The sequence below is a fragment of the Nomascus leucogenys genome, chromosome 17 (genome assembly GCF_006542625.1).
Source record: "Nomascus leucogenys isolate Asia chromosome 17, Asia_NLE_v1, whole genome shotgun sequence".
NCBI classification, from domain to species: domain Eukaryota; kingdom Metazoa; phylum Chordata; class Mammalia; order Primates; family Hylobatidae; genus Nomascus; species Nomascus leucogenys.
In genome coordinates this window covers 60,448,241-60,468,158 of record NC_044397.1, presented here as the reverse complement: position 1 = coordinate 60,468,158, position 19,918 = coordinate 60,448,241, and the positions used below count along the sequence as shown (strand labels likewise).

At 46.6% G+C, this 19,918-nt stretch overlaps 1 protein-coding gene across 4 annotated transcripts in view; it reads left to right on the top strand.

Annotated features, from left to right (window-relative positions):
• Positions 1-4,433: 4,433 nt before the first annotated feature.
• The window catches only part of CCM2 (CCM2 scaffold protein), a 78,589-nt gene continuing 63,104 nt past the window's right edge, over positions 4,434-19,918 (top strand). For 3 of the 4 annotated variants that reach the window (XM_030797227.1, XM_030797229.1, XM_030797226.1), the window contains exon 1: positions 4,451-4,587. In XM_030797227.1, coding sequence (XP_030653087.1) covers positions 4,558-4,587 — 30 coding nt within the window. In that variant the 5' untranslated portion in view covers positions 4,451-4,557. Of the gene's footprint in view, positions 4,588-19,918 lie in introns of all 4 variants that reach the window. The other variant, XM_030797228.1, reaches the window with a different exon arrangement.

Here is a 19,918-nt window from a genome sequence, read left to right as displayed (position 1 = left end):
CCATGACTGCATCACTGCACTCTAACCTGAAGGACAGAGTGAGACTTTGTCTCTAAAAATACAAAAGAAACAAAAAATTATTTGTCAATAAAAAAAAAGCTGGCAGCTTTCCTAGTTTTCGGCCCTGCTTCCAACTTAGGACCAACCAGAGAAAGACAAATATGTGCCCCTAACCAATCACTTGGGATGCCCTGCCTCTTGCTTCCCCAGGCCAACAGCCTCAAATGAGGACATCCCTGGAGGCTTTCCTTTTTTCACTATAAATCTTACCCACTCCTCTGCCTGACATTGAGTCTCATCCAAATACAAATGATGGTGGCTGACTTCCTTGTTATAGCAAACTAAAGCCTTTTTGCTCTTCTCATGTTATTGTCTTTATTCCCAGTTATCACCATCTGATCATTAGTTGGTGGATTTTTACTTGAAGCATGAACCTGTGTATGCAAAGACAGGGCAAAGGTATTCTGATGGATAAGAACAGCCTGAGGAAGTCAGCACATCCAGAGTTAGGCTAAAGGAAGTTTTAGTAGTGTTGTTTACTGTATTATGGAGTGATAAATATGCATTTGTGGAAGACGATGGAAGACTTTAAATATCAGGCCTTTGTTCTGTGAATGGTGGGAAAATAGTGACAACGAGATGCGCTACATCATTTGTGTGTGTAAATGTGGCAAGCTGGAATATTGCAGAAGGCAGATTGAAAGGGTGTTTCCACTATCTCTGCTTTATCTTGCAGAGAATGGAATACTCATGCCTTTGGAGAGGTCTAGAGACCAAGTATTTCTTTTGTTATCAGTATAAAATAGGCCCAGTCAGGAGACAGAAACACAGTAAAGAAAAGTTTAATATAAAGAATTATTAGGCCAGGCGTGGTGGCTCACGCCTGTAATCCCAGCACTTTGGGAGGCCGAGGTGGGCAGATCACGAGGTTGGGAGTTCCAGACCAGCCAGGCCAACATGGTGAACCCGTCTCTACTAAAAACACAAAAACTGGCCAGGCATGGTGGTGGGCAGCTGTAATCCCAGCTACTTGGGAGGATGAGGCAGGAGAATTGCTTGAACCTGGAGGCAGAGGTTGCAGTGAGCTGAGATCGTGCCACTGTACTCCAGCCTGGGTGACAGAGCAAGACTCCATCTTGGGAAAAAAATAGAATTATTAGGGGTTGGGCACGGTGGCTCACATGTGTAATCCCTGCACTTTGGGAGGCCAAGGGAGGTGGGTCACTTGAGGTCAGGAGTTGGAGACCAACCTGGGCAACATGGTGAAACCCCATCTCTACTAAAAATACAAAAATTAGCCGGGTATGGTGGCACGTGCCTGTAATCCCATCTACTTGGGAGGCTGAGGCAGGAGAACCGCTTGAAGCTGGGAGGTGGGGGTTGCAGTGAGCCAAGATGGCTCTACTGCACTCCAGCCTGGGCGACAGAGGGAGACTCCATCTCAAAAAAAAAAAAAAAAAAAAGAATTATTAGGTATACAAGCGGATTGGAGTAACAAGGAATAGAGGAGACAAGAATAGACCAGGCACAGTGGCCTGTAATCTGAACACTTAGGGAGGCTGAGATAAGGGGATTGCTTGAGCCCAGGAGTTCGAGACCAGCCTTGGCAACATGGCAAGACCCAGTCTCTATCAAAAGTACAAAAATTGGTCTCTATCAAAAATACAAAAAATGTGGTGGCACGTATCTCTAGTCCCAGCTACTTGGGAGGCTGAGGTGGGAGGATCATCCGAGCCCGTGAGGTTGAGGCTGTAGTAAGCTGAGATCACACCACTGCACTCCAGCCTGGGTGACAGAGCAAGACCCTGTCTCAAAAAAAACCCAAAAAAACCAAAAAGAATAGTAGAGATAAGGAGCAGCTACTATCCTGAGGACTGAGATAAAGCTGAGATAAATAACACCACTCCCACACCCCCTGGGGCTGGGATACAGACCTTGGAGTGCTGAAAATGATTAAGTGATTCTCCAAAATATGGCACTTTGGTATGCTGAATACCTTAAAAATGGAAAGGTCTCAGAAATAAGCCTCTCTGGAATTTCCTTATCTGACTAGGAAAGCTTCTTTCCAAAACAAATGCAATTGTCCCCACCCAGGCAATGTGCAACGTGGTCAAACCTTGTCTCTATAAAAAAATGCACTCCAGCCAGGGCAACAGAGTGAGACCCTGTCTCAAAGAAAAAAAAAAAAAGAAAGATATATGCAATTGTCTTAAAAACCTCTGTCTAGGATTCTCATCATATAACCAGGAAAGATCAACCAAGAGACTGGGAGTTGTCACTGACTATTGTCTATTCTTCTGAGAACAGCTCCAAGAGATTACCTGACTGGCGACTTATCTGCATAGTAAAGTAATCTTTGTTCTTGTGCAGTTCTGTCCCTCAGCTTCCCAGAGATGAGGGGCGGAACTCACAAAGTCTAAAGCTCATACAGTTTGCCACACAATAGCCAAAGACAAGAGACAAGGAAAGCGATGTTTATTTTGGAGAGCCAGTGAACTGAGAAGATGGGGGAGTAATGTCCTAAGAACCATTTTAAGTTAATATGAATTTCAGGCTGCTTTTATGTTAGGGGGAGGGTGAAGAGGGAGCAGGTTGAAGTCATGACTTGTCCAATGATCATGGAAATCTGGGCGACAGTGAGGGCCCAAGGGGGTTGTGAAACGTCTTTGTCCTTGATTGGGTCACAATGCTCCTATAAATGTTTTTTCGTTTGTTTGTTTTTGAGAGAGTTTCACTCTGTCGCCCAGGCTGGAGTGCAGTGGTGAGATCTCAGCTCACTGCAACCTCCGCTTCCCGGGCTCAAGCGATTCTTCTGCCTCAGCCTCCCGAGTAGCTGGGATTACAGGCGTGCACCACCAGGCCCAGCTAATTGTTGTATTTTTAGTAGAGACGGGTTTCGCAATGTTGGCCAGGCTGGTCTCGAGCTCAAGTGATCCGCCTGCTTCGGCCTCCCAAAGTGCTGGGATTACAGGCGTGAGCCACCGCACCTGGCCCACTGATGATTTTAAGATTGTGTCTTCGGAAAGGAGGAATGCTTAAAGGGCCCAGCTCCATATTCTCAGAGCAGGAAAGGAGAAGTGAATGTGGAGCTGAGAGACAATACATTGACAAATGGTACAATATCCAATACTTAAAAAAAATCAGTTGAGGCCGGGCGCGGTGGCTCACGCCTGTAATCCCAGCACTCTGGGAAGCTGAGGCGGGCGGATCACGAGGTCAGGAGTTTGAGACCAGCCTGGCCAACATGGTGAAACCCCGTCTGTACTAAAAATGCAAAAAAAATTAGCCGGGCGTGGTGGCGGGCACCTGTAATCCCAGCTACTCGGGAGGCTGAGGCAGGAGAATCGCTTGAACCAGGCAGGCAGAGGTTGCAGTGAGCCGAGATCTCAACACTGCACTCCAGCCTGTGAGACAGAGTGAAACTCAGCTCTGTCTCAAAAAAAAAAAAGTTGAGACAAATACTGGTTCTCTTTGTTAACAGTTTACATTCTAGCTGTGCTACAAAGTTCTTACCGGCAGATTGGTTTAGTGGCAAAATAGCACACCTGCTGGTGACTCCAATTTGCAGTGTGCTTTTGGACGAATCACCTCATTCCCCGGACCTCATCTGGAAAATGTGGAAATTATACCAGATGACTGGTAAGGTTCTACGATTTTATTCTGATAGGGTCTGCACATCCTTGTGGTTGCATTTCTGTTTTCCAAATGTGTTTGTCTAAGGCAGGCAGACTTTAGAACAGAGAAGTATTAGAAAACGGATTCCCTGTGGCCCAGGGAATAAAGTGGGACACAAGAAAAAAGAAAACCGCACCGCACCCAGACTCTCGGCAGGACGCCCCGCCCCTCAACAGGGGCCGCCTCCTCGCGCCCCTCCTTCGCCATCTGCCGGCCGCATCCCCTCCCGCCGGCCCGCGTCCCCTTTTCAGAGACCTGAGCTCCGCCTCCCTGGGCGCGAGGCAGGCTGGGAAGTCGGCCGCCGTAAAGATGGCGGCAAATTGAAAAAGTTGGAGCTGCTCCCGCGCGCGCTCCCGCGCGCGCTGAGTGGGCGGGGCGAACTGGGGGCTGGACAGGTGCGTTCTCGCGGCCGTGCAGAGGCGAGGTAGGGGTAGGAGCGTTTCCGGCTCTCCTGAAGGACGCGGGGCGGACTGGGGGTGGGGCAAGGCAGGCGCGTTCTCGGCCGTCCCGAAGGGGCAGGATCTTCAGCCTGTGGGCGGTGCTCTCGCCGTGAGCGGGGCCAACGGGCCCTGTTTTCCCTGAAGGGGCGGGGTCTGATCGCCGCGGGTCCGATTCCCTTGGGCCTGAAAGTGCGGATGAGCGACAACCGTGGGCGGGGCCTGCGCTGGGGAAGGTGGGGCCTGGGCGGGGCGGAGGAGGGGGCCGGCTCTCTCGGGCCCGGAAGTGCGGGTGCGGGGCGCGGCCGGGGCGGAGACTTCGGGCCCGGCTGGCGGGCGGCGCCGGGAGCGCGGGGGCGGCGGGCCCGGGACGAGCATGTAGCGGCTGCTGGCGGTGGGTCTCCCGGGGCGGGCCGGGCGGGCCGCGGGAGCCGCACGCGGCGATATGGAAGAGGAGAGCAAGAAAGGCAAGAAGGTGAGCGTGCGCGGGGGCGTCCTGCTGCTGTGGACGGCGGGCGGCTGGGTTGGGGGGCCAGGGTGGGGTGGGCGGGTGTTCCTCGGGGCCCGGGCGGGGGCAGTGGGCCAGCTGGCTGGGCGGGGCGGGGCAGGGCGAGACCCCGGACAATGGTCAGGTGGGCTTTCGCGGCTGGGCGGGCAGGAAGCGCCGCGCCTTTCCTCTGGCCCGGGCAGCGGCTCGCCCCGACCTCGGCCCCAGACGGCCTTCCCTGCGCGTCGGGACCTGGGGCTGCAGAGGAAGTGGGCCCGGCGAGGGGCCAGAAAGCTGTCCAGGGCTGGAACTGGAGCTAGTGGGCTGTGTGGTTAACGTGGAGACGTTTGCTGCTCACTGGACTTCGTTTTCGGATATCCAGTAAAAGCAAGGGTGGCCTTCACCTTATGGCCAGCTCACTCGTCCACTATCACTCGGACCTAAAACCATTGATTGATTTTAGTGACGCTACATTTGGCAGTGGGATTTAGGACATAGTTCAATGTTTAGGACATAGTTCATAGTCGAACCCCAGTTTATGTAGTTTTACAAAATGTGGCTTTAATTACAGTAAAGGGGTATAGTAGTCGATAAAGAAACATTTTAAGACTGGAAAAACGATGTGGATTGAGCTACCATTAAAGTGGAAAATGGATTTTAATAAAATGTATCTTTTTCAAATAAATGCTTTTTATAATATTCACGTCTTGGCTATCATTTTCTTTTTTATGTGTGTGTGCGCACTTTTATCCACAAGTTTAAAGCAGACCTCGATAAGTCCTAACTATGATTTTACTACCCTGTACTCTGCAGGGCAGTGTCCTTTAATTGACAGCTACTCACCACCTTGTTTGACAGAGTGCCCCATTTAAAAGTCCTGTTTGAAATAGAATGTAGCCAGGTGGCCTTCAGGGAGTCCTGTGATGCTGGTTCTCTACTTTCTCAACTCATTGTTTCATGTTAGCACCATGCATGTCTCATTCAGGTGCAGTATAATTTGCGGTTACCTACAAAGATGTTTTAAGGCTGGAAAATAGCTCAAGATAGTGATTCAGCCTGCAGGTGTTAGATTAGAGATGGGTGCTGCGCACAGAAGAGGGAGGAGCCAAGCAGTGTAAAAGGAGTTAGTTGGAAAGGAGAGGTGCTAACCCGGTGACTGCTTAGCAGGGACCATCAGGCCCGAGTGTGGATGATGCTGAGCTTTGCGGAAAGTGAGCCATCTGCTCTGTGGAATGCCGGGATCCAAGAGCGCGCTAAGGACTGATGACCTCATTGTGCACCACTTACAGGAGTACCTGGCCCATCTACCTGTGTGTGATAGGCAAGGATGGAATTGAGTGATTTTTTTTTCTAGAGCTGTCTGTCAGCTTTGGTAGAAACATGAAACACCCAGCAATAGGGAGAGAGAGAGAGAAGCAGTAAGACTGTTGAGTTTTTGGGATATAAGTGAAAAAACAGTAAAATTATCAAGAATTTTCCAGTTGGGTAATGAAAAAATTCAGGCATAAACGGTTAATTATTAATTTCATTTTCTCACTAGAGGAGATAATCAGTTGTTATGTAGTTGCTTAAGCCAGGGGTTTTGTGTTTTTTGTCTGTATTCTGCCACTTGTCTTAGCTTGTTTCCTGTAGACAAGCCAGACAAGGAGCTTTGGGGCATGGATTCTTCTCCAGGTCATGACTTAACACACTTTACCTCGTGTACTTTGCCAATTGCAAGCTGGCAGAACCTTCCTGCTCAGCTACCACATTCAATGTGAAATCACCTCCAGTTTAATAACTTCGGTGGTCAAATCATTCTCATTAAGGTAAATTGCATTGCTCTAAACTTATACACAAATTCAGACGTAAGTAGCAGAAGTACTGACAATAGTTTTATGAAAGTACAGTTTGGACATTTAAATTCTTCTAAGTTAGCACCTTCAAAAAATGCAGAATTAGGCTGGGTACGGTAGCTACGCCTGTAATCCAGCACTTTGGGAGGCCGAGGCTGGATCACTTTAGCTCAGGAGTTCGAGACCAGCCTGGGCAACATGGCAAAACCCCATCTATACAAAAAATACAGAAATTAGCCAGGCGCAGCAGTGCTCGCCTATAGTCTCAGCTACTCGGGAGGCTGAGGCAGGATCACCTGAGCCCAGGTGGGCCTTTTTTTTTCTTTTTTTTTTTTTTTTCTTTTTAATCTCAGACACTTGTCTTGGTGTCTTGCCAAGCAGTGATTCAGGCTTGTTTTACCTCGGCCCATTTTCCTCAGGACACAGGAATCAGTGAGTTGGCAGAGAACCGATGGACCAAAGTGAGTCTCATGGAAACTTGGCCCCAGTGTAGCACTCCCCTTTCTCAAGTCACCTCAGCACATGTGGTTATGATGATTTTACACCTGGGTTTCCTCAAGTGGGCCATGTTTCATTTAACAAATGTCTGTTGAGCCCCTCTTGTGTCCCATGAAACTCACTGGGTGATGGGGATGCAGGAAGAGCTTGTGGCCCCAAGGAGCTGATGGGGAGATGGATCACTCATGGGTCCATCTGAAGGAATGAGTGCATTGACAGAAAAGTCCTCTGGCCACTAAAGGTGTGGGGCCTGGGGAGTAGAAGTGACCACTTGGGGCTGCTCTTCTGACCTGATGTCTACAGAATGTCTACTTTTTAGCCTACAAGTTCTGTTTTGGGGTTTGGAGAATAAGGCTCCTACCTACAGTATGGACTCATGTTCTGTGCATTGTGGCACTGTGTAATTCCTTTTTTTGAGATAGAGTTTCGCTCTTGTCACCCAGGCTGGAGTGCAATGGCACGATCTCAGCTCACTGCAACCTCTGCCTCCCGGGTTCAAGTGATTCTCTTGCCTCAGCTTCCCGAGTAGCTGGGATTACAGGCATGTGCCACCATGCCCAGCTAATTTTTGTATTTTTAGTAGAGACAGGGTTTCTCCATGTTGGTCAGGCTGGTCTCAAACTCCGACCTCAGGTGATCCACCCACCTTGGCCTCCCAAAGTGCTGGGTGGCATGAGCCACCGCACCTGACAGTAATTCCTTTTTATTAGAAACTTGGATGCACTTAAGTTGGGTTGTGTGGATTTTTATACTCAGATCACAGCCCAAAAAAGCTGTCTTGTCAGGGCCGGGTGTAGGTAATCCTAACACTTTGGGAGGCCGAGGCAGGCGGATCACTTGACACCAGGAGTTTGAGACCAGCCTGGCCAGCATGGTGAAACCCCGTCTCTACTAAAAATACAAAATTAGCTGGGCTTGGTGGCATGTGCCTATAATCCCAGCTACTCAGGAGGCTGAGGCAGGAGAATCGCTTGAACCCCAGAGGCAGAGGTTGCAGTGAGCTGAGATCATGCCACTGCACTCCAGCCTGGGCAACAGAGCGAGACTCCATCTCCAAAAAAAAAAACCATCCTGTGGCCTTAACCTTGTGGGTCTCAGCTTCTCTGCTGCCTCTGGTCTTCAGTTGCCCCACCAGGTGGCTATGATTTCACACTGATCAAAGTTAAATATTTTTACATTGATCTAATTTATTTGCATTGTTTAAGGTAGAAAATGATTATAGGCTGAGTGCAGTGGCTATGCCTGTAATCCCAGCACTTTGGGAGGCTGAGGTGGGAGGATGACTTGAGCCCAGGAGTTTGAGATCAGCCTGGACAATGTAGTGAGACCCTATCTCTACAAAAAATAAGAAAATTAGCTGAGCATGGTGGTGCATGCCTGTAGTTCCAGCTACTTGGGATGCTGAGAAGGGAAGATCGCTTGAGCCCTGGAGGTCGAGGCTGCAGTGAGTGTGATTGTGCCACCACCTGAGTGACAGCAAGACCCTGTCTCAAGAGAAAAAAGAAAAAAAGATCGCTAGAAATGTAAGACTAGATATTAAATAATAAATAAGGAATTATTAATTTTGTTCGGTATGATAATTATATTAAGTTCCGATCTGATAGGCATGTATTCTGAGATATTTGTAGGTGAAATAATAGGATTTCTGGGATTTGCTTTACTCGAAGAAACAAAAGGGGATAGCTGAATGCTTTGGTAATAGTTATACATTGTTCTGTCTACTTTTATGTATTTTTGAGAATTTCCATAATAAAAAGTGGAGGGGAAAAGATCCTCTAGGTTACAGGCCCTGAGCTATCAGCTGCTGTAGTCACCGCTGGACCTATGTCTGTGAGGAACTGAAAGCTTGGATTGGACCAGTACCTTTTAAAATTTGGTCACTGCAGGCCCCAGGAAGCCATACCTTCTCTATGCTGACCTGATGCAGACACAAATGTGTGTGTCTGTATAACTGAAGTGAAAGTTTAAAGGAACCACACTTAAACGCTCTGATTTTTTAATTCTATTTTTTTTCTTTCCATTAAAACTGGTGGTTGGCCGGGTGCGATGGCTCACGCCGGTAATCCCAGCACTTTGGGAGGCTGAGGTGGGTGGATCACCTGAGGTCAGGAGTCTTGAGACCAGCCATGATGAAACCCCATCTCTACTAAAAATACAAAAATTAGCCGAGTGTGGTGGCGGGGCCTGTAATCGTAGCTACTTGTGAGGCTGAGGCAGGAGAATCACTTGAACTCGGGAGGTGGAGGTTGCAGTGAGCTGAGAACGTGCCGTTGCACTCCAGCCTGGGCGACAAGAGTAAGACTCCGTCTCAAAAAAAAAGGCTCATGGTCATGACCCACTAAACCGATTCTATAACTGTCACAAACCATACTTGGGTTCAGAAGGTGAATTGGGGCTGCTATATTTTGTTTTATTTTTCCTCTTGGGTAGCTATCGCAGTGATTCTTGGATGGCAACTTGGTAACTAAGGGTCAGGAGGCTGGAGAACCAGGCAGGAGGTGCTCAGCAGAGAACCTAAGGCAGCCAGTAGATGAGGCCAGAATGATCGGCAACATAAGGCTGGTTACTTTTCTGTCTTGAAGAGTTACTGTTTACATTGTATATATTTATTAATTTTCAACATATAGTCAGATTCTGTCATAATTTAGATTCAGAAAGCACATCAGAACCTTCCAGGGCTGCTTTGAGCATCCTTTCAGAGGAAGATAGTGTAAAGCAAAACGTTTCTCTTAGCAATGTTATTGCAGTGAAGGGCTTCCCTGCAGATGAGAAGGGCGTCTGCAGTCTGCCCCACTGGGGCGCTTACTCTTGATCTTCCAGTTTCTTCATTTCCGTCAGCAGTGCCCCGTCCTTGTTGTCACCTTGCAGTGTAAGTAAATGGTCATGATTAAGTCCTATAAATCTAACTATTGAGCATTTAAATCACCCTCTATTTACTTGTTGGTTTATGTGGTGGCGATACAAGTTTTTAATGAGATAACTTGGTCGTACCTTGCCTATTACGTGCTTAGCACACTGAGAAAAGGGTTAGGGACATTGCACTTTGGAAAGTAGGTCACTTACACCTAAAATTAGAGAGTAAGGGCAGACCTAGGATGTCAGAAGAGACATGGGGCAGGCAGCAGCCACTTCCAGACAGATTGGGACCGGGACTGTGTCCTGCAGTTCAGAAGCAGAGATGAGGTGGAGAGGGCCCCCCAGTCCTGGGAGGTCCTTGGGCTGGGGAGTTGGGTGTTGATTCTGTATGCACTTGAAGCCACTGGAGGTGTTCCACATCATGCATTCACTTGTCCATTAAACTACTGTTTATTAGCACACTACAGTTATTAGCACATCTGTCAGACACAGATGCAGGAGACTGAAATGTGTATGGTGAGCCTGTGGCCGCAGAGCAGGAAGTGGAACCCGGGGATAGATGGTGGAAGCAGGCTTTGGTAAGAGTAATCAGAAAAACCTTTATGAAAACTTTAAAAGCAAATGTAAAGAAAAAAATCATGTAATGAAGTCCCCTGTGCCCATGTGTGGGCAGTCAGTTTCATGTGCACCTTCTCGTCATCGCTGCTTCTTGCCTGTGTGGGCTGAATAGTGTCCCCTCAGAGTCATGTGCTGAAGCCCCTACTTCCAGGACCTCAGGATGTGACTGTATTTGAAGATGGAGTCTTTTTTTTTAGACGGAGTCTTGCTCTGTCACCCAGGCTGGAATGCAGTGGTGCGATCTCGGCTTGCTGCAAGCTCCGCCTCCCAGGTTCACACCATTCTCCTGCCTCGGCCTCCCGAGTAGCTAGGACTACAGGCGCCCGCCACCACGCCCAGCTAATTTTTTTGTATTTTTAGCAGAGATGGGGTTTCACTGTATTAGCCAGGATGGTCTCAATCTCCTGACCCTGTGATCCACCCACCTCGGCCTCCCAAAGTGCTGGGATTACAGGCTTGAGCCACAACGCCCAGCCTGAAGATGGAGTCTTTAAGGAGGTGACTGAGGTAAAATGAGGCAATTGTGTGGGCCCTAATCCAATCTGGTGGATGTCCTTATAAGAAGATATTAGGACACAGAGATAGAGGAATGATCATTTGAGGACTCATGGAGAAGGCAGCCATCTACAAGCCAAGGAGAGACCTCAGGAGAAACCACCTTGCATTTACCTTGATCTTGGACTTCCACCATCTAGACTCTAAGAGAGTAAGTTTCTATTATTGAAGCCACTCAAGTCTATAATACTTTGTCCTGGCAGCCCAAGAAGGCTAATGCACCCGGTGATTTTGAAGCAAACCCTAGAGTTCAGTTTGTAGATAGAAGTGCAGTAGTAACTCATCAAGACAGAAGAGTAACAAGCCTTATGTTGCTGGTCATTCTGGCCTCATCTGCTGGCTGCCTTAGGGTCTCTGGGGTGAGTTCTGAGGACCAAGTCTACACTGTCAACATGGCCACAGATGAGCTGCTCAGAGTGACAGGACAACCCTCACTGTGCTGTATGTAAACCATAAATCAGCGCACTCTTTGTGGTTGGGAGAACATGTATGGTGTTTTGAGAGCTGGCACAGTCAGGGATGTCATTCATTTCACCTGGGACAGGCTTTGTGCTCTGGGATCTGTGGCGGGAGCGGTGAGCCCAGCCATGTTCTCTGCATGCATCGCTGTGTCCTTGTGAACAGTGGATCTTTGTTAGCGCACTTTGCGCTCCTTGACTTTTTTATCTTTCAATCAAGAACAGCAACTGCTCTTCAAATGATTCTACAGGTATGAGGGAGTTTACATTTGGATTTGTCAATGGAACCACTAGGGTTTTTTGTTTTGTAGAAATAAGAACTTTTTTCCTTAGCCTTGTGTCTGTGCCAAAAATGTGATCTTTTTTTTTTTTCTCCCAAGTGTGCCCAAACAGTAACAATTTTTTGCTTGGATTATGTTAAGAATTAGGGCATTTGATCATAGGCATTAGATGTATGTGCAATGAAAGTGACCCCCTTTAATAAGCATAATAGGAATATGGAATTTGGGCTTTTGGTTGCAGCTTAGGATGGTGTGTCTTGTAACCCAAGGAGATTTTTCACTTTTCTAAAAGTGAGAAGACTGGTCAGCCTAAACCCGTAGTGTCACTGTTCTTAAGGGAAACCTAGTGAGGAGTGGGAGATACCATTTCACATGTTGTTTTTGTACCTTGGAGAAAAAAAAGAGAGAAGCCTTTATTTAAATCTTTATGTCCATTCTATAGTTTAAAATTTCATGCAGGTTTTTTTTTAAAAATCAAATTTGCTTCCTGTGTGTTGTCACCATGAGCTGTCTGGTCAGGCACGGAAACTGACCTTACTGGTTTATGTGGTGTGGTACATGTTTTTTTGGAGACGGAGTCTTGCTCTGCTGCCCAGGCTGGAGTGCAGTGGCATGATCTCAGCTCACTGCAGGCTCTGCCTCCCGGGTTCAAGCAATTCTGCCTCAGCTTCCCAAGTAGCTGGGACTGCAGGCGTGTGCTGCCATGCCCGGCTAATTTTTTTATTTTTGGTAGAGATGGGGTTTCACCATGTTGGCAAGGATGGTCTTGATCTCTTGACCTCATGATCCACCTGCCTCGCCCTCCCAAAGTCCTGGCCAGTGTGTGCTACCATGTGCCACCGTGCCTGGCCAAGGGTACATGTTCTTAATGAGATGCCTTGGTCAGGTCTAAGTGTCAGTTATGGTGCATGTTGACTTTCTGTCAGATGTCTGAAAATGCCCTAGGTATGATTATGTCTAGCTGATTTATTACTGCCATTAGGTACATCACCTTTACATAGCTTTTACTTTTCACGTTCTTGGGTATAGACAATAACCATAGCCCACCTGCCGGTGCACTTCTAATGTCAGGCTGAGTTCAAGTTCCTTTCTAAGGCTCCTCCTCTCACTTAGTATTGTCTGTCTTCCTTGAAAGAGGAATGTGCAGCTTCCGTGTCTGCTTTTTCCAGCACATTCTTCCACCCTCAGCATTTTATCATGAAAATTTTTGGGCTGGGCACGGTGCTCACGCCTCTAATCCCAGTACTTTAGGAGGCCAAGGCAGGCAGATCACCTGAGGTCAGAAGTTCAAGACCAGCCTGGCCAACATGGCGAAATGCTATCTCTACAAAAATACAAAAATTAGCAGGGCATGGTGGTGTGTGCCTGTAGTCCCAGCTACTCCAGAGGCTGAGGTGGGAGAATCGCTTGAACCCAGGAGGCGGAGGTTGCTGTGAGCTGAGATTGTGCCATTGCACTCCAGCCTGGGCGACAGAGGGAGCCTCTGTCTCAAAAAAAAAAAAAAAATGTTTTTTGAGTACACCAAAGCTGAAAGAATTTTGCAGTGAATACTTGCACACCCACCACCTAGATTCTGCCACTAACATTGGCTATACTTGTTTTGTTTTTGTTTTTTTTTTGAGACGGAGTGTCACTCTGTCACCTAGGATGGAGTGCAGTAGCGTGATTTCGGCTGATTGCAACCTCTGCCTCCTTTGTTCAAGCGATTCTCCTGCCTCAGCCTCCCCAGCAGCTGGGATTGCAGGCATGTGCCATCACGCCCAGCTAAGTTTTTGTATTTAGTAGAGACAGGGTTTCACCATGTTGGTGGGGCTGGTCTAGAACTCTTGACCTCAGATGATCCGCCCACCTCGGCCTCCCAAAGTGCTGGGATTACACGCATGAGCCACCCTGCCCGGCCTGGCTATACTTGTTTTATCCCATATCTAGCATCTGTTTATCACTGTACCTGCCCATCAACTCATTTTATTTTTCTGATGCATTCCTCAATAAATTGCAGACGTTGTTTCACTTTGATCTAAATACATTAGCATGCGTGTCATTAACTAGAGTTCAATATTTGCTTACAGTTTTCTTTTGATGTAAAATGTAACAATGAAATACAAACTTTTTTTTTTTTTTTTTAAACAGAGTCTCACTCTGTCACAGAGGCTGGAGTGCAGTGGTGCAATCACGGCACATTGCAGCCTTGACTTCCCAGACTCAAGTGATCCTCCCACCCCAGCCTCCTGAGTAGCTAGGACTAAATGGGTTTGTCACCATGCCCAGCTAATTTTTTTATTTATTGTAGAGACAAGGTCTCGCTGTGTTGCCCAGGCTGGTCTTGAATTCCTGGGCTTAAGCAATCCTTCTGTCTTGGCCTGCCAAAGTGTTGGTATTAAGGCATGAGCCACCGGTCCTGGCCAAATACACACATCTTCAGTGAATATTAGCTAAATTTTGACAAATGCATACTCCTATGTAACTGAAACCCCTACTAAGAAATAAAACATTACTTACCATCACTGAGAAAATTCCCTTATGCCTCTTAGAAAGTCCTTCCCCCAAGGTACTACTGTTGTGATTTTCTTCCACCATAGGTTAGTTTTGTTCATTCTAGAACTTCATACAGATAGATTCATACAGTATACATTCTGTTGTGCAGGGATCACTGTACTCAGCATAATGTTTTTGAGATCTATCCATATATTGCTGCATGTTTCAGTTGCTGGGTAATATTTTGTTGTATGTTTATGTTGTGATTTGTTTATTCATTTGTTGGAGATTTAGTTTCTTTCTAGTTTGTATATATATTTTGAGATGGAGTTTTGCTCTTGTCACCCAGACTAGAACGCAATGGTGTGATCTCGGCTCACTGCAACCTCTGCCTCCTGGGTTCAAGTGATTCTCCTGCCTCAGCCTCCTGAGTAGCTGGGATGATAGGCGCCTGCCACGATGCCTGGCTAATTTTTGTATTTTTAGTAGAGACGGGGTTTCACCACATTGGCCAGGCTGGTCTCGAACCCCTGACCTCAGGTGATACAGTTGCCGCGGCCTCCCAGTCTACTTTGTATTTTGAAAAAGCTGCTGTGAACATTTGTGAATGAGTCATTATGTGAACATATTTTTATTTCTTTTGGGTAAATACCTAATAATGGAATTGCTGAATTTTATGGGAACTATATGTTTAACTTTATAAGACACTGCCAAACTTTCTGCTAAATTTTTGTCTACTAATTCTTTGTTTTTTTTCTCTTTCCAGAGATAGGGTCTCATTCCGTAACCCAGGCTGGAGTGTAGTGGTGCAATCAGAGCTCAGTATAACCTCAAACTCCTGCAGTTCTTATGCCTCAACCTCCTGCAGTTCTCATGTCTCAACCTCCCAAGTAGTTAGGACCATAGGTGTGTGCCACTATGCCCAGCTAAATTTTTTTTTTTTTTTTGAGACGGAGTCTCACTCTTGTTGCCCAGGTTGGAGTGCAATGGCGCGATCTCAGCTCACTGCGATCTCTGCCTCCCAAGTTCTAGCGATTCTCATGCCTCAGCCTCCCTGGTAGCTAGGATTACAGGCACCCGCCACCACACCCGGCTGATTTTTGTATTTTTAGTAGAGACGGGGTTTCACCATGTTGGCCAGGCTGCTCTCGAACTCCTGACCTCAGGTGATCCAGCCGCCTTGGTCTCCCAAAGTGCTGGGATTATAGGTGTGAGCCACTGCACCCAGCCCAGCTAATTTTTTAAAAAATTTATTTTTTTATTTTATAATGGTTGCTGTATTTATTTATTTATTTACTGAGATGGAGTCTCACTCTGTTGCCCAGGCTGGGGTGCAGTGGCGTGATCTTGGCTCACTGCAACCTCTGCCTCCCGGTTTCAATCAATTCTACTACCTCAGCCTCCCAAGTAGCTGAGATTACTGGTGCCCACCACTATGCCTGGCTAATTTTTGCATTTTTAATAGAGATGAGGTTTCAACATGTTGGCCAGGCTGATCTCAAATTCTTGATCTCAAGTGATCTGCCTGCCTCGGCCTCTCAAAGTGCTGAGATTATAGGTGTGAGCCATCGTGCCCTGCCCTGGCTAACTTTTTAGAAAGTTTTTGTAGAGTATCAGTATTATAGTATGTTGTCCAGGGTGGTCTTGAACACCTGGCCTAAAGCCATCTTGGCCTCCCAAAGTGCTGGGATTACAGGCATGAGCCACTGCATCCAGCTAATTCTGTCAGTTATTGAGAGAGAGGGTGTTAAGTTCTCTAGTTATTATTTTGGATTTGTTTTTCCCTTTAGTTAATTTTGGCTTCGTGTATTTTGAAGCTCTGTTGTTAAGTACATACACATTTAGGATGATAATGTCTTTTTTTTTGAGATGGAGTCTTTCTCTCTTGCCCAGGCTGCAGTGTAGTGGTGCGATCTTGGCTCACTGCAACCTCCACCTCCTGGGTTCAAGTGATTCTCCTGTCTCAGCCTTCTGAGTAGCTGGAATTACAGGCATGCACCACCATGCTCGGCTAATTTTTGTATTTTTAGTAGAGATGGGGTTTTGCCATGTTAGCCAGCCTGGTCTTGAACTCCTGACCTCAGGTGATCCACCCACCTCAGCCTCCCAAAGTGCTGGGATTACAGGCGTGAGCCACTGCTCCTAGCCCATAATGTCTTGTTGAAATGAATCTTTTTCATTATGAAATGACCATCTTTATTTCTAGTAAGACTTCTTGTCCCAATCTCTTGTCTGATATTAATATAGCCACACCATGTTCTATTTTTTGCTTTAGGGACTTTAGCAACTGCCAAAGAGTCTCGCTCTGTCACCGAGGCTGGAGAGCAGTAGTATGATCATAACTCACTGCAGCCTGGAACTCCTGGGCTCAAGTGATTTTCTGCCTCAGCCCCCCAGGTAGTTGGGAGTACAGGTGTGCACCACCATGCCTGGCTAATTTTTTTTTTTTTAGAGATGGGGTCTCACTACGTTACCCAGGTAGTCTCAAACTCCTGACCTCAGTGATCTTCCTCAGCCTCCCAAGAAGCTGGGGTTACAGGCTTGAGCCAGCCACGCCTGGCTACCCCACTTTCTTATGCTGCATGTTTGCATGGTGTGTGTCTTTCAACAAGTCTGGAGTTTTAAACTGCATGCTTTATAAAGAGCATTTTGTTATAGCTTGCTTTTTTATCTAGTCTGATAGTTTCTGCCTTTTAATTGTGAAGTTTACATAATTGATGTCATTGTGTTTAAGTCTATCATTTTGGTATTTGTTTTCTCTTTCCCTTTGTGCTTTCTTCTTTGTTTCTCCTTTTTGAGTATTTTTAACTCTGTTCTATTGCTACTGGCTTTTTTGCTGTAACTCCTCTAGATATTGCTATATATATCCATGTCTTGTCACAGATTACCATCCATTAATATCATTTCTTTCTTGTACAGTGTAGGAACATATCAGCAGGCCGGGCGCTGTGGCTCACGCCTGTAATCCCAGCACTTTGGGAGGCCGAGGCAGGCGGATCACGAGGTCAGGAGATCGAGACCATCCTGGCTAACAAGGTGAAACCCCGTCTCTACTAAAAATACAAAAAATAGCCGGGTGTGGTGGCGGGCGCCTATAGTCCCAGCTACTCGGGAGGCTGAGGCAGGGGAATGGCGTGAACCTGGGAGGTGGAGCTCGCAGTGAGCCGAGATAGCACCACTGCACTCCAGCCTGGGCGACAGAGCGAGACTCCGTCTCAAAAAAAAAAAAAAAAAAAAAAAGAACCTATCAGCAGTATCATTCCATTTGTACTCCCTCCTGTTTTTTGCACACTTTTGGCATGTATTTTTTTCTATACATGTTATAAATCTTACATTAGATTTTTTTTTGATTTAAACAATCGACTTTTCACCTTTTTATATTGAAATGATTTAATTATATATACGTAGTAGATTTAAAGCACACAGAGTATATACAGAGTACACAGAGCCCTCATACACCTTCCACCCAGATCCCTCAAGTGTTAACATTTCTGAACCATTAAGAATAAATTGTAGACATAATGCCCCATGACCCTTTAACACATCAACTGTACCTTCCTTGGTACAAGGACACTCTAACCACACCATTCTGACATCATTAAAATCAGGAAATTGACATCCATTTGATCTTGCATCGTAATTCATGACTCCACTCAGACTTGCTGATTGTTATGATACTTTGTTTTATATAGTTCTAGGATCCATAGATTTTATAGATTCAGGATCATGTGTTGCATTTGGTTTGCATGTCTCTTTAGGCTCTTTGAACTTGAAATGGTTCCTAGTCTTTTTTTTTTTTTTTTTTGAGACGGGGTCTCGCTCTTTCGCCCAGCCCGGAGTGCAGTGGCGCAATCTCGGCTCACTGCAAGCTCCGCCTCCCCGGTTCACGCCATTCTCCTGCCTCAGCCCCCCGAGTAGCTGGGACTACAGGTGCCCGCCACTGCGCCCGGCTAATTTTTTGTATTTTTAGTAGAGACGGTGTTTCACTGTGTTAACCAGGATGGTCTCGATCTCCTGACCTCGTGATCTGCCCGCCTCGGCCTCCCAAAGTGCTGGGATTACAGGCGTGAGCCACCGCGCCCGACCGGTTCCTAGTCTTTTCTTGTCTTTCATGATTGATATTTTTGAAGATTACAGATCAGTTAGTAGGATGTCTCTCAGTTGGGTCTGTTTTTTTCTCATGACTTTATGTGTTTTCGGTAGGACTGCCACACAGATGATGTATTCTCATTGCATTGTATCAGGGAAAATAATGTCGATTTGTCCCATGTTGGTGTTGTTAACTGTGGTTACTTGGTTAAGATAGTCTTGCCAAGTTTCTTCATTTTAAAGTTCTTATTTATTCTTATTTTACTTACAAGACTGTAGTCCTCTAGTATCCTTATTTATTTTGAAGCTCAAATTGTCCCAAACTCAGCCAGTGGGAAACACTTTAAGCTGGCTCTGGTCTCTTTTATTTGTATTTTTATTTATTTTAATTATTATTACTTTTTTTGAGATGGTGTCTTGCTTTGTTGCCCAGGTCGGAGTGCAGTGGCATGATCTTGGCTCATTGCAACCTCTAACTCCCAGGTTCAAGCGATTCTTCTGCCTCAGCCTCCTGAGCAGCTGGGATTTCAGGCGCCCGCCACCACTCCCGTCTAATTTTTGTATTTTTAGTAGAGATGGGGTTTCACCATGTTGGCCAGGCTGGTCTCGAACTCCTGACCTCGTGATCCACCCACCTTGGCCTCCCAAAGTGCTGGGATTACAGGCATGAACCACCGCGCCTGGCCTATCTTAATTTTTAATTGCAGTAAAAAAGCAAACGCATAACAAAATTTACTATCTTAACCTTTTTATTCTGGCCATGTTGCCCACGCTAGTCTTGAACTCCTGGGCTCAAGCTGTCCTCCCACCTCGGCCTCCCAAAGTGCTGGAATTACAGGGTGAGCTACAACTCCTGGCCAGTGTTAACCTTTTTTTTTTTTGAGATGGAGTCTTGCTCTATCACCCAGGCTGGAGTGCAATGGCGCCATCTTGACTCACTCCAATCTCCGCCTCCTGGGTTTAAGCGATTCTCCTGCCTCAGCCTCCCGAGGAGCTGGAATTACAGGCGTGCACCACCAAGCCCGGCTAATTTTTGAATTTTTATTAGAGACGGGGTTTCGCCATGTCGGCCAGGCTGGCCGTGAACTCCTGACCTCGGATGATCTGCCCATCTCAGCCTTCCAAAGTGCTGGAATTACAGGCGTGAGCCACTGTGCCTGGCCAGTCTTAACCATTTTTAAGTGTACAGTTCAATAGCACCAAGAATATTCATGTTGTGCATCTGGCGTCTTTTCGACAAGCCCTTGTCATTCTTTGAACGCTTTCTTACATTCGCTAAAACAAGGTGTTTCAGCTAATCTTATTCTTCCCTGTCCCAGCCCTGGAACCAGACAGTCGTCCAAGGAGTCCTCCTTGCTTTTAGTGGAAATGGTATTTGGAAACCAAATAGATATTTTTCTGGATCTATTTATGTATTAGGGTTCACACTGATACCTCTAATTCCAGTCCATTACACAGAATTTATTACAGTCTTACCCCTTTCCACATTTATACCTAGCGTTTCCAACGGTGAGAAATCTGGTTCCTGTTTTCTTAAGTGTGTTTGCTTTTTTGCTCAGTCTCCCTATAGGTTAACACTCCTAGCTGTGCTAGCCAAACTCAGCTGAAGACATGCTGCTGTTCCCTCCCCACAGTTTGCTGCTGGGCATGCTGT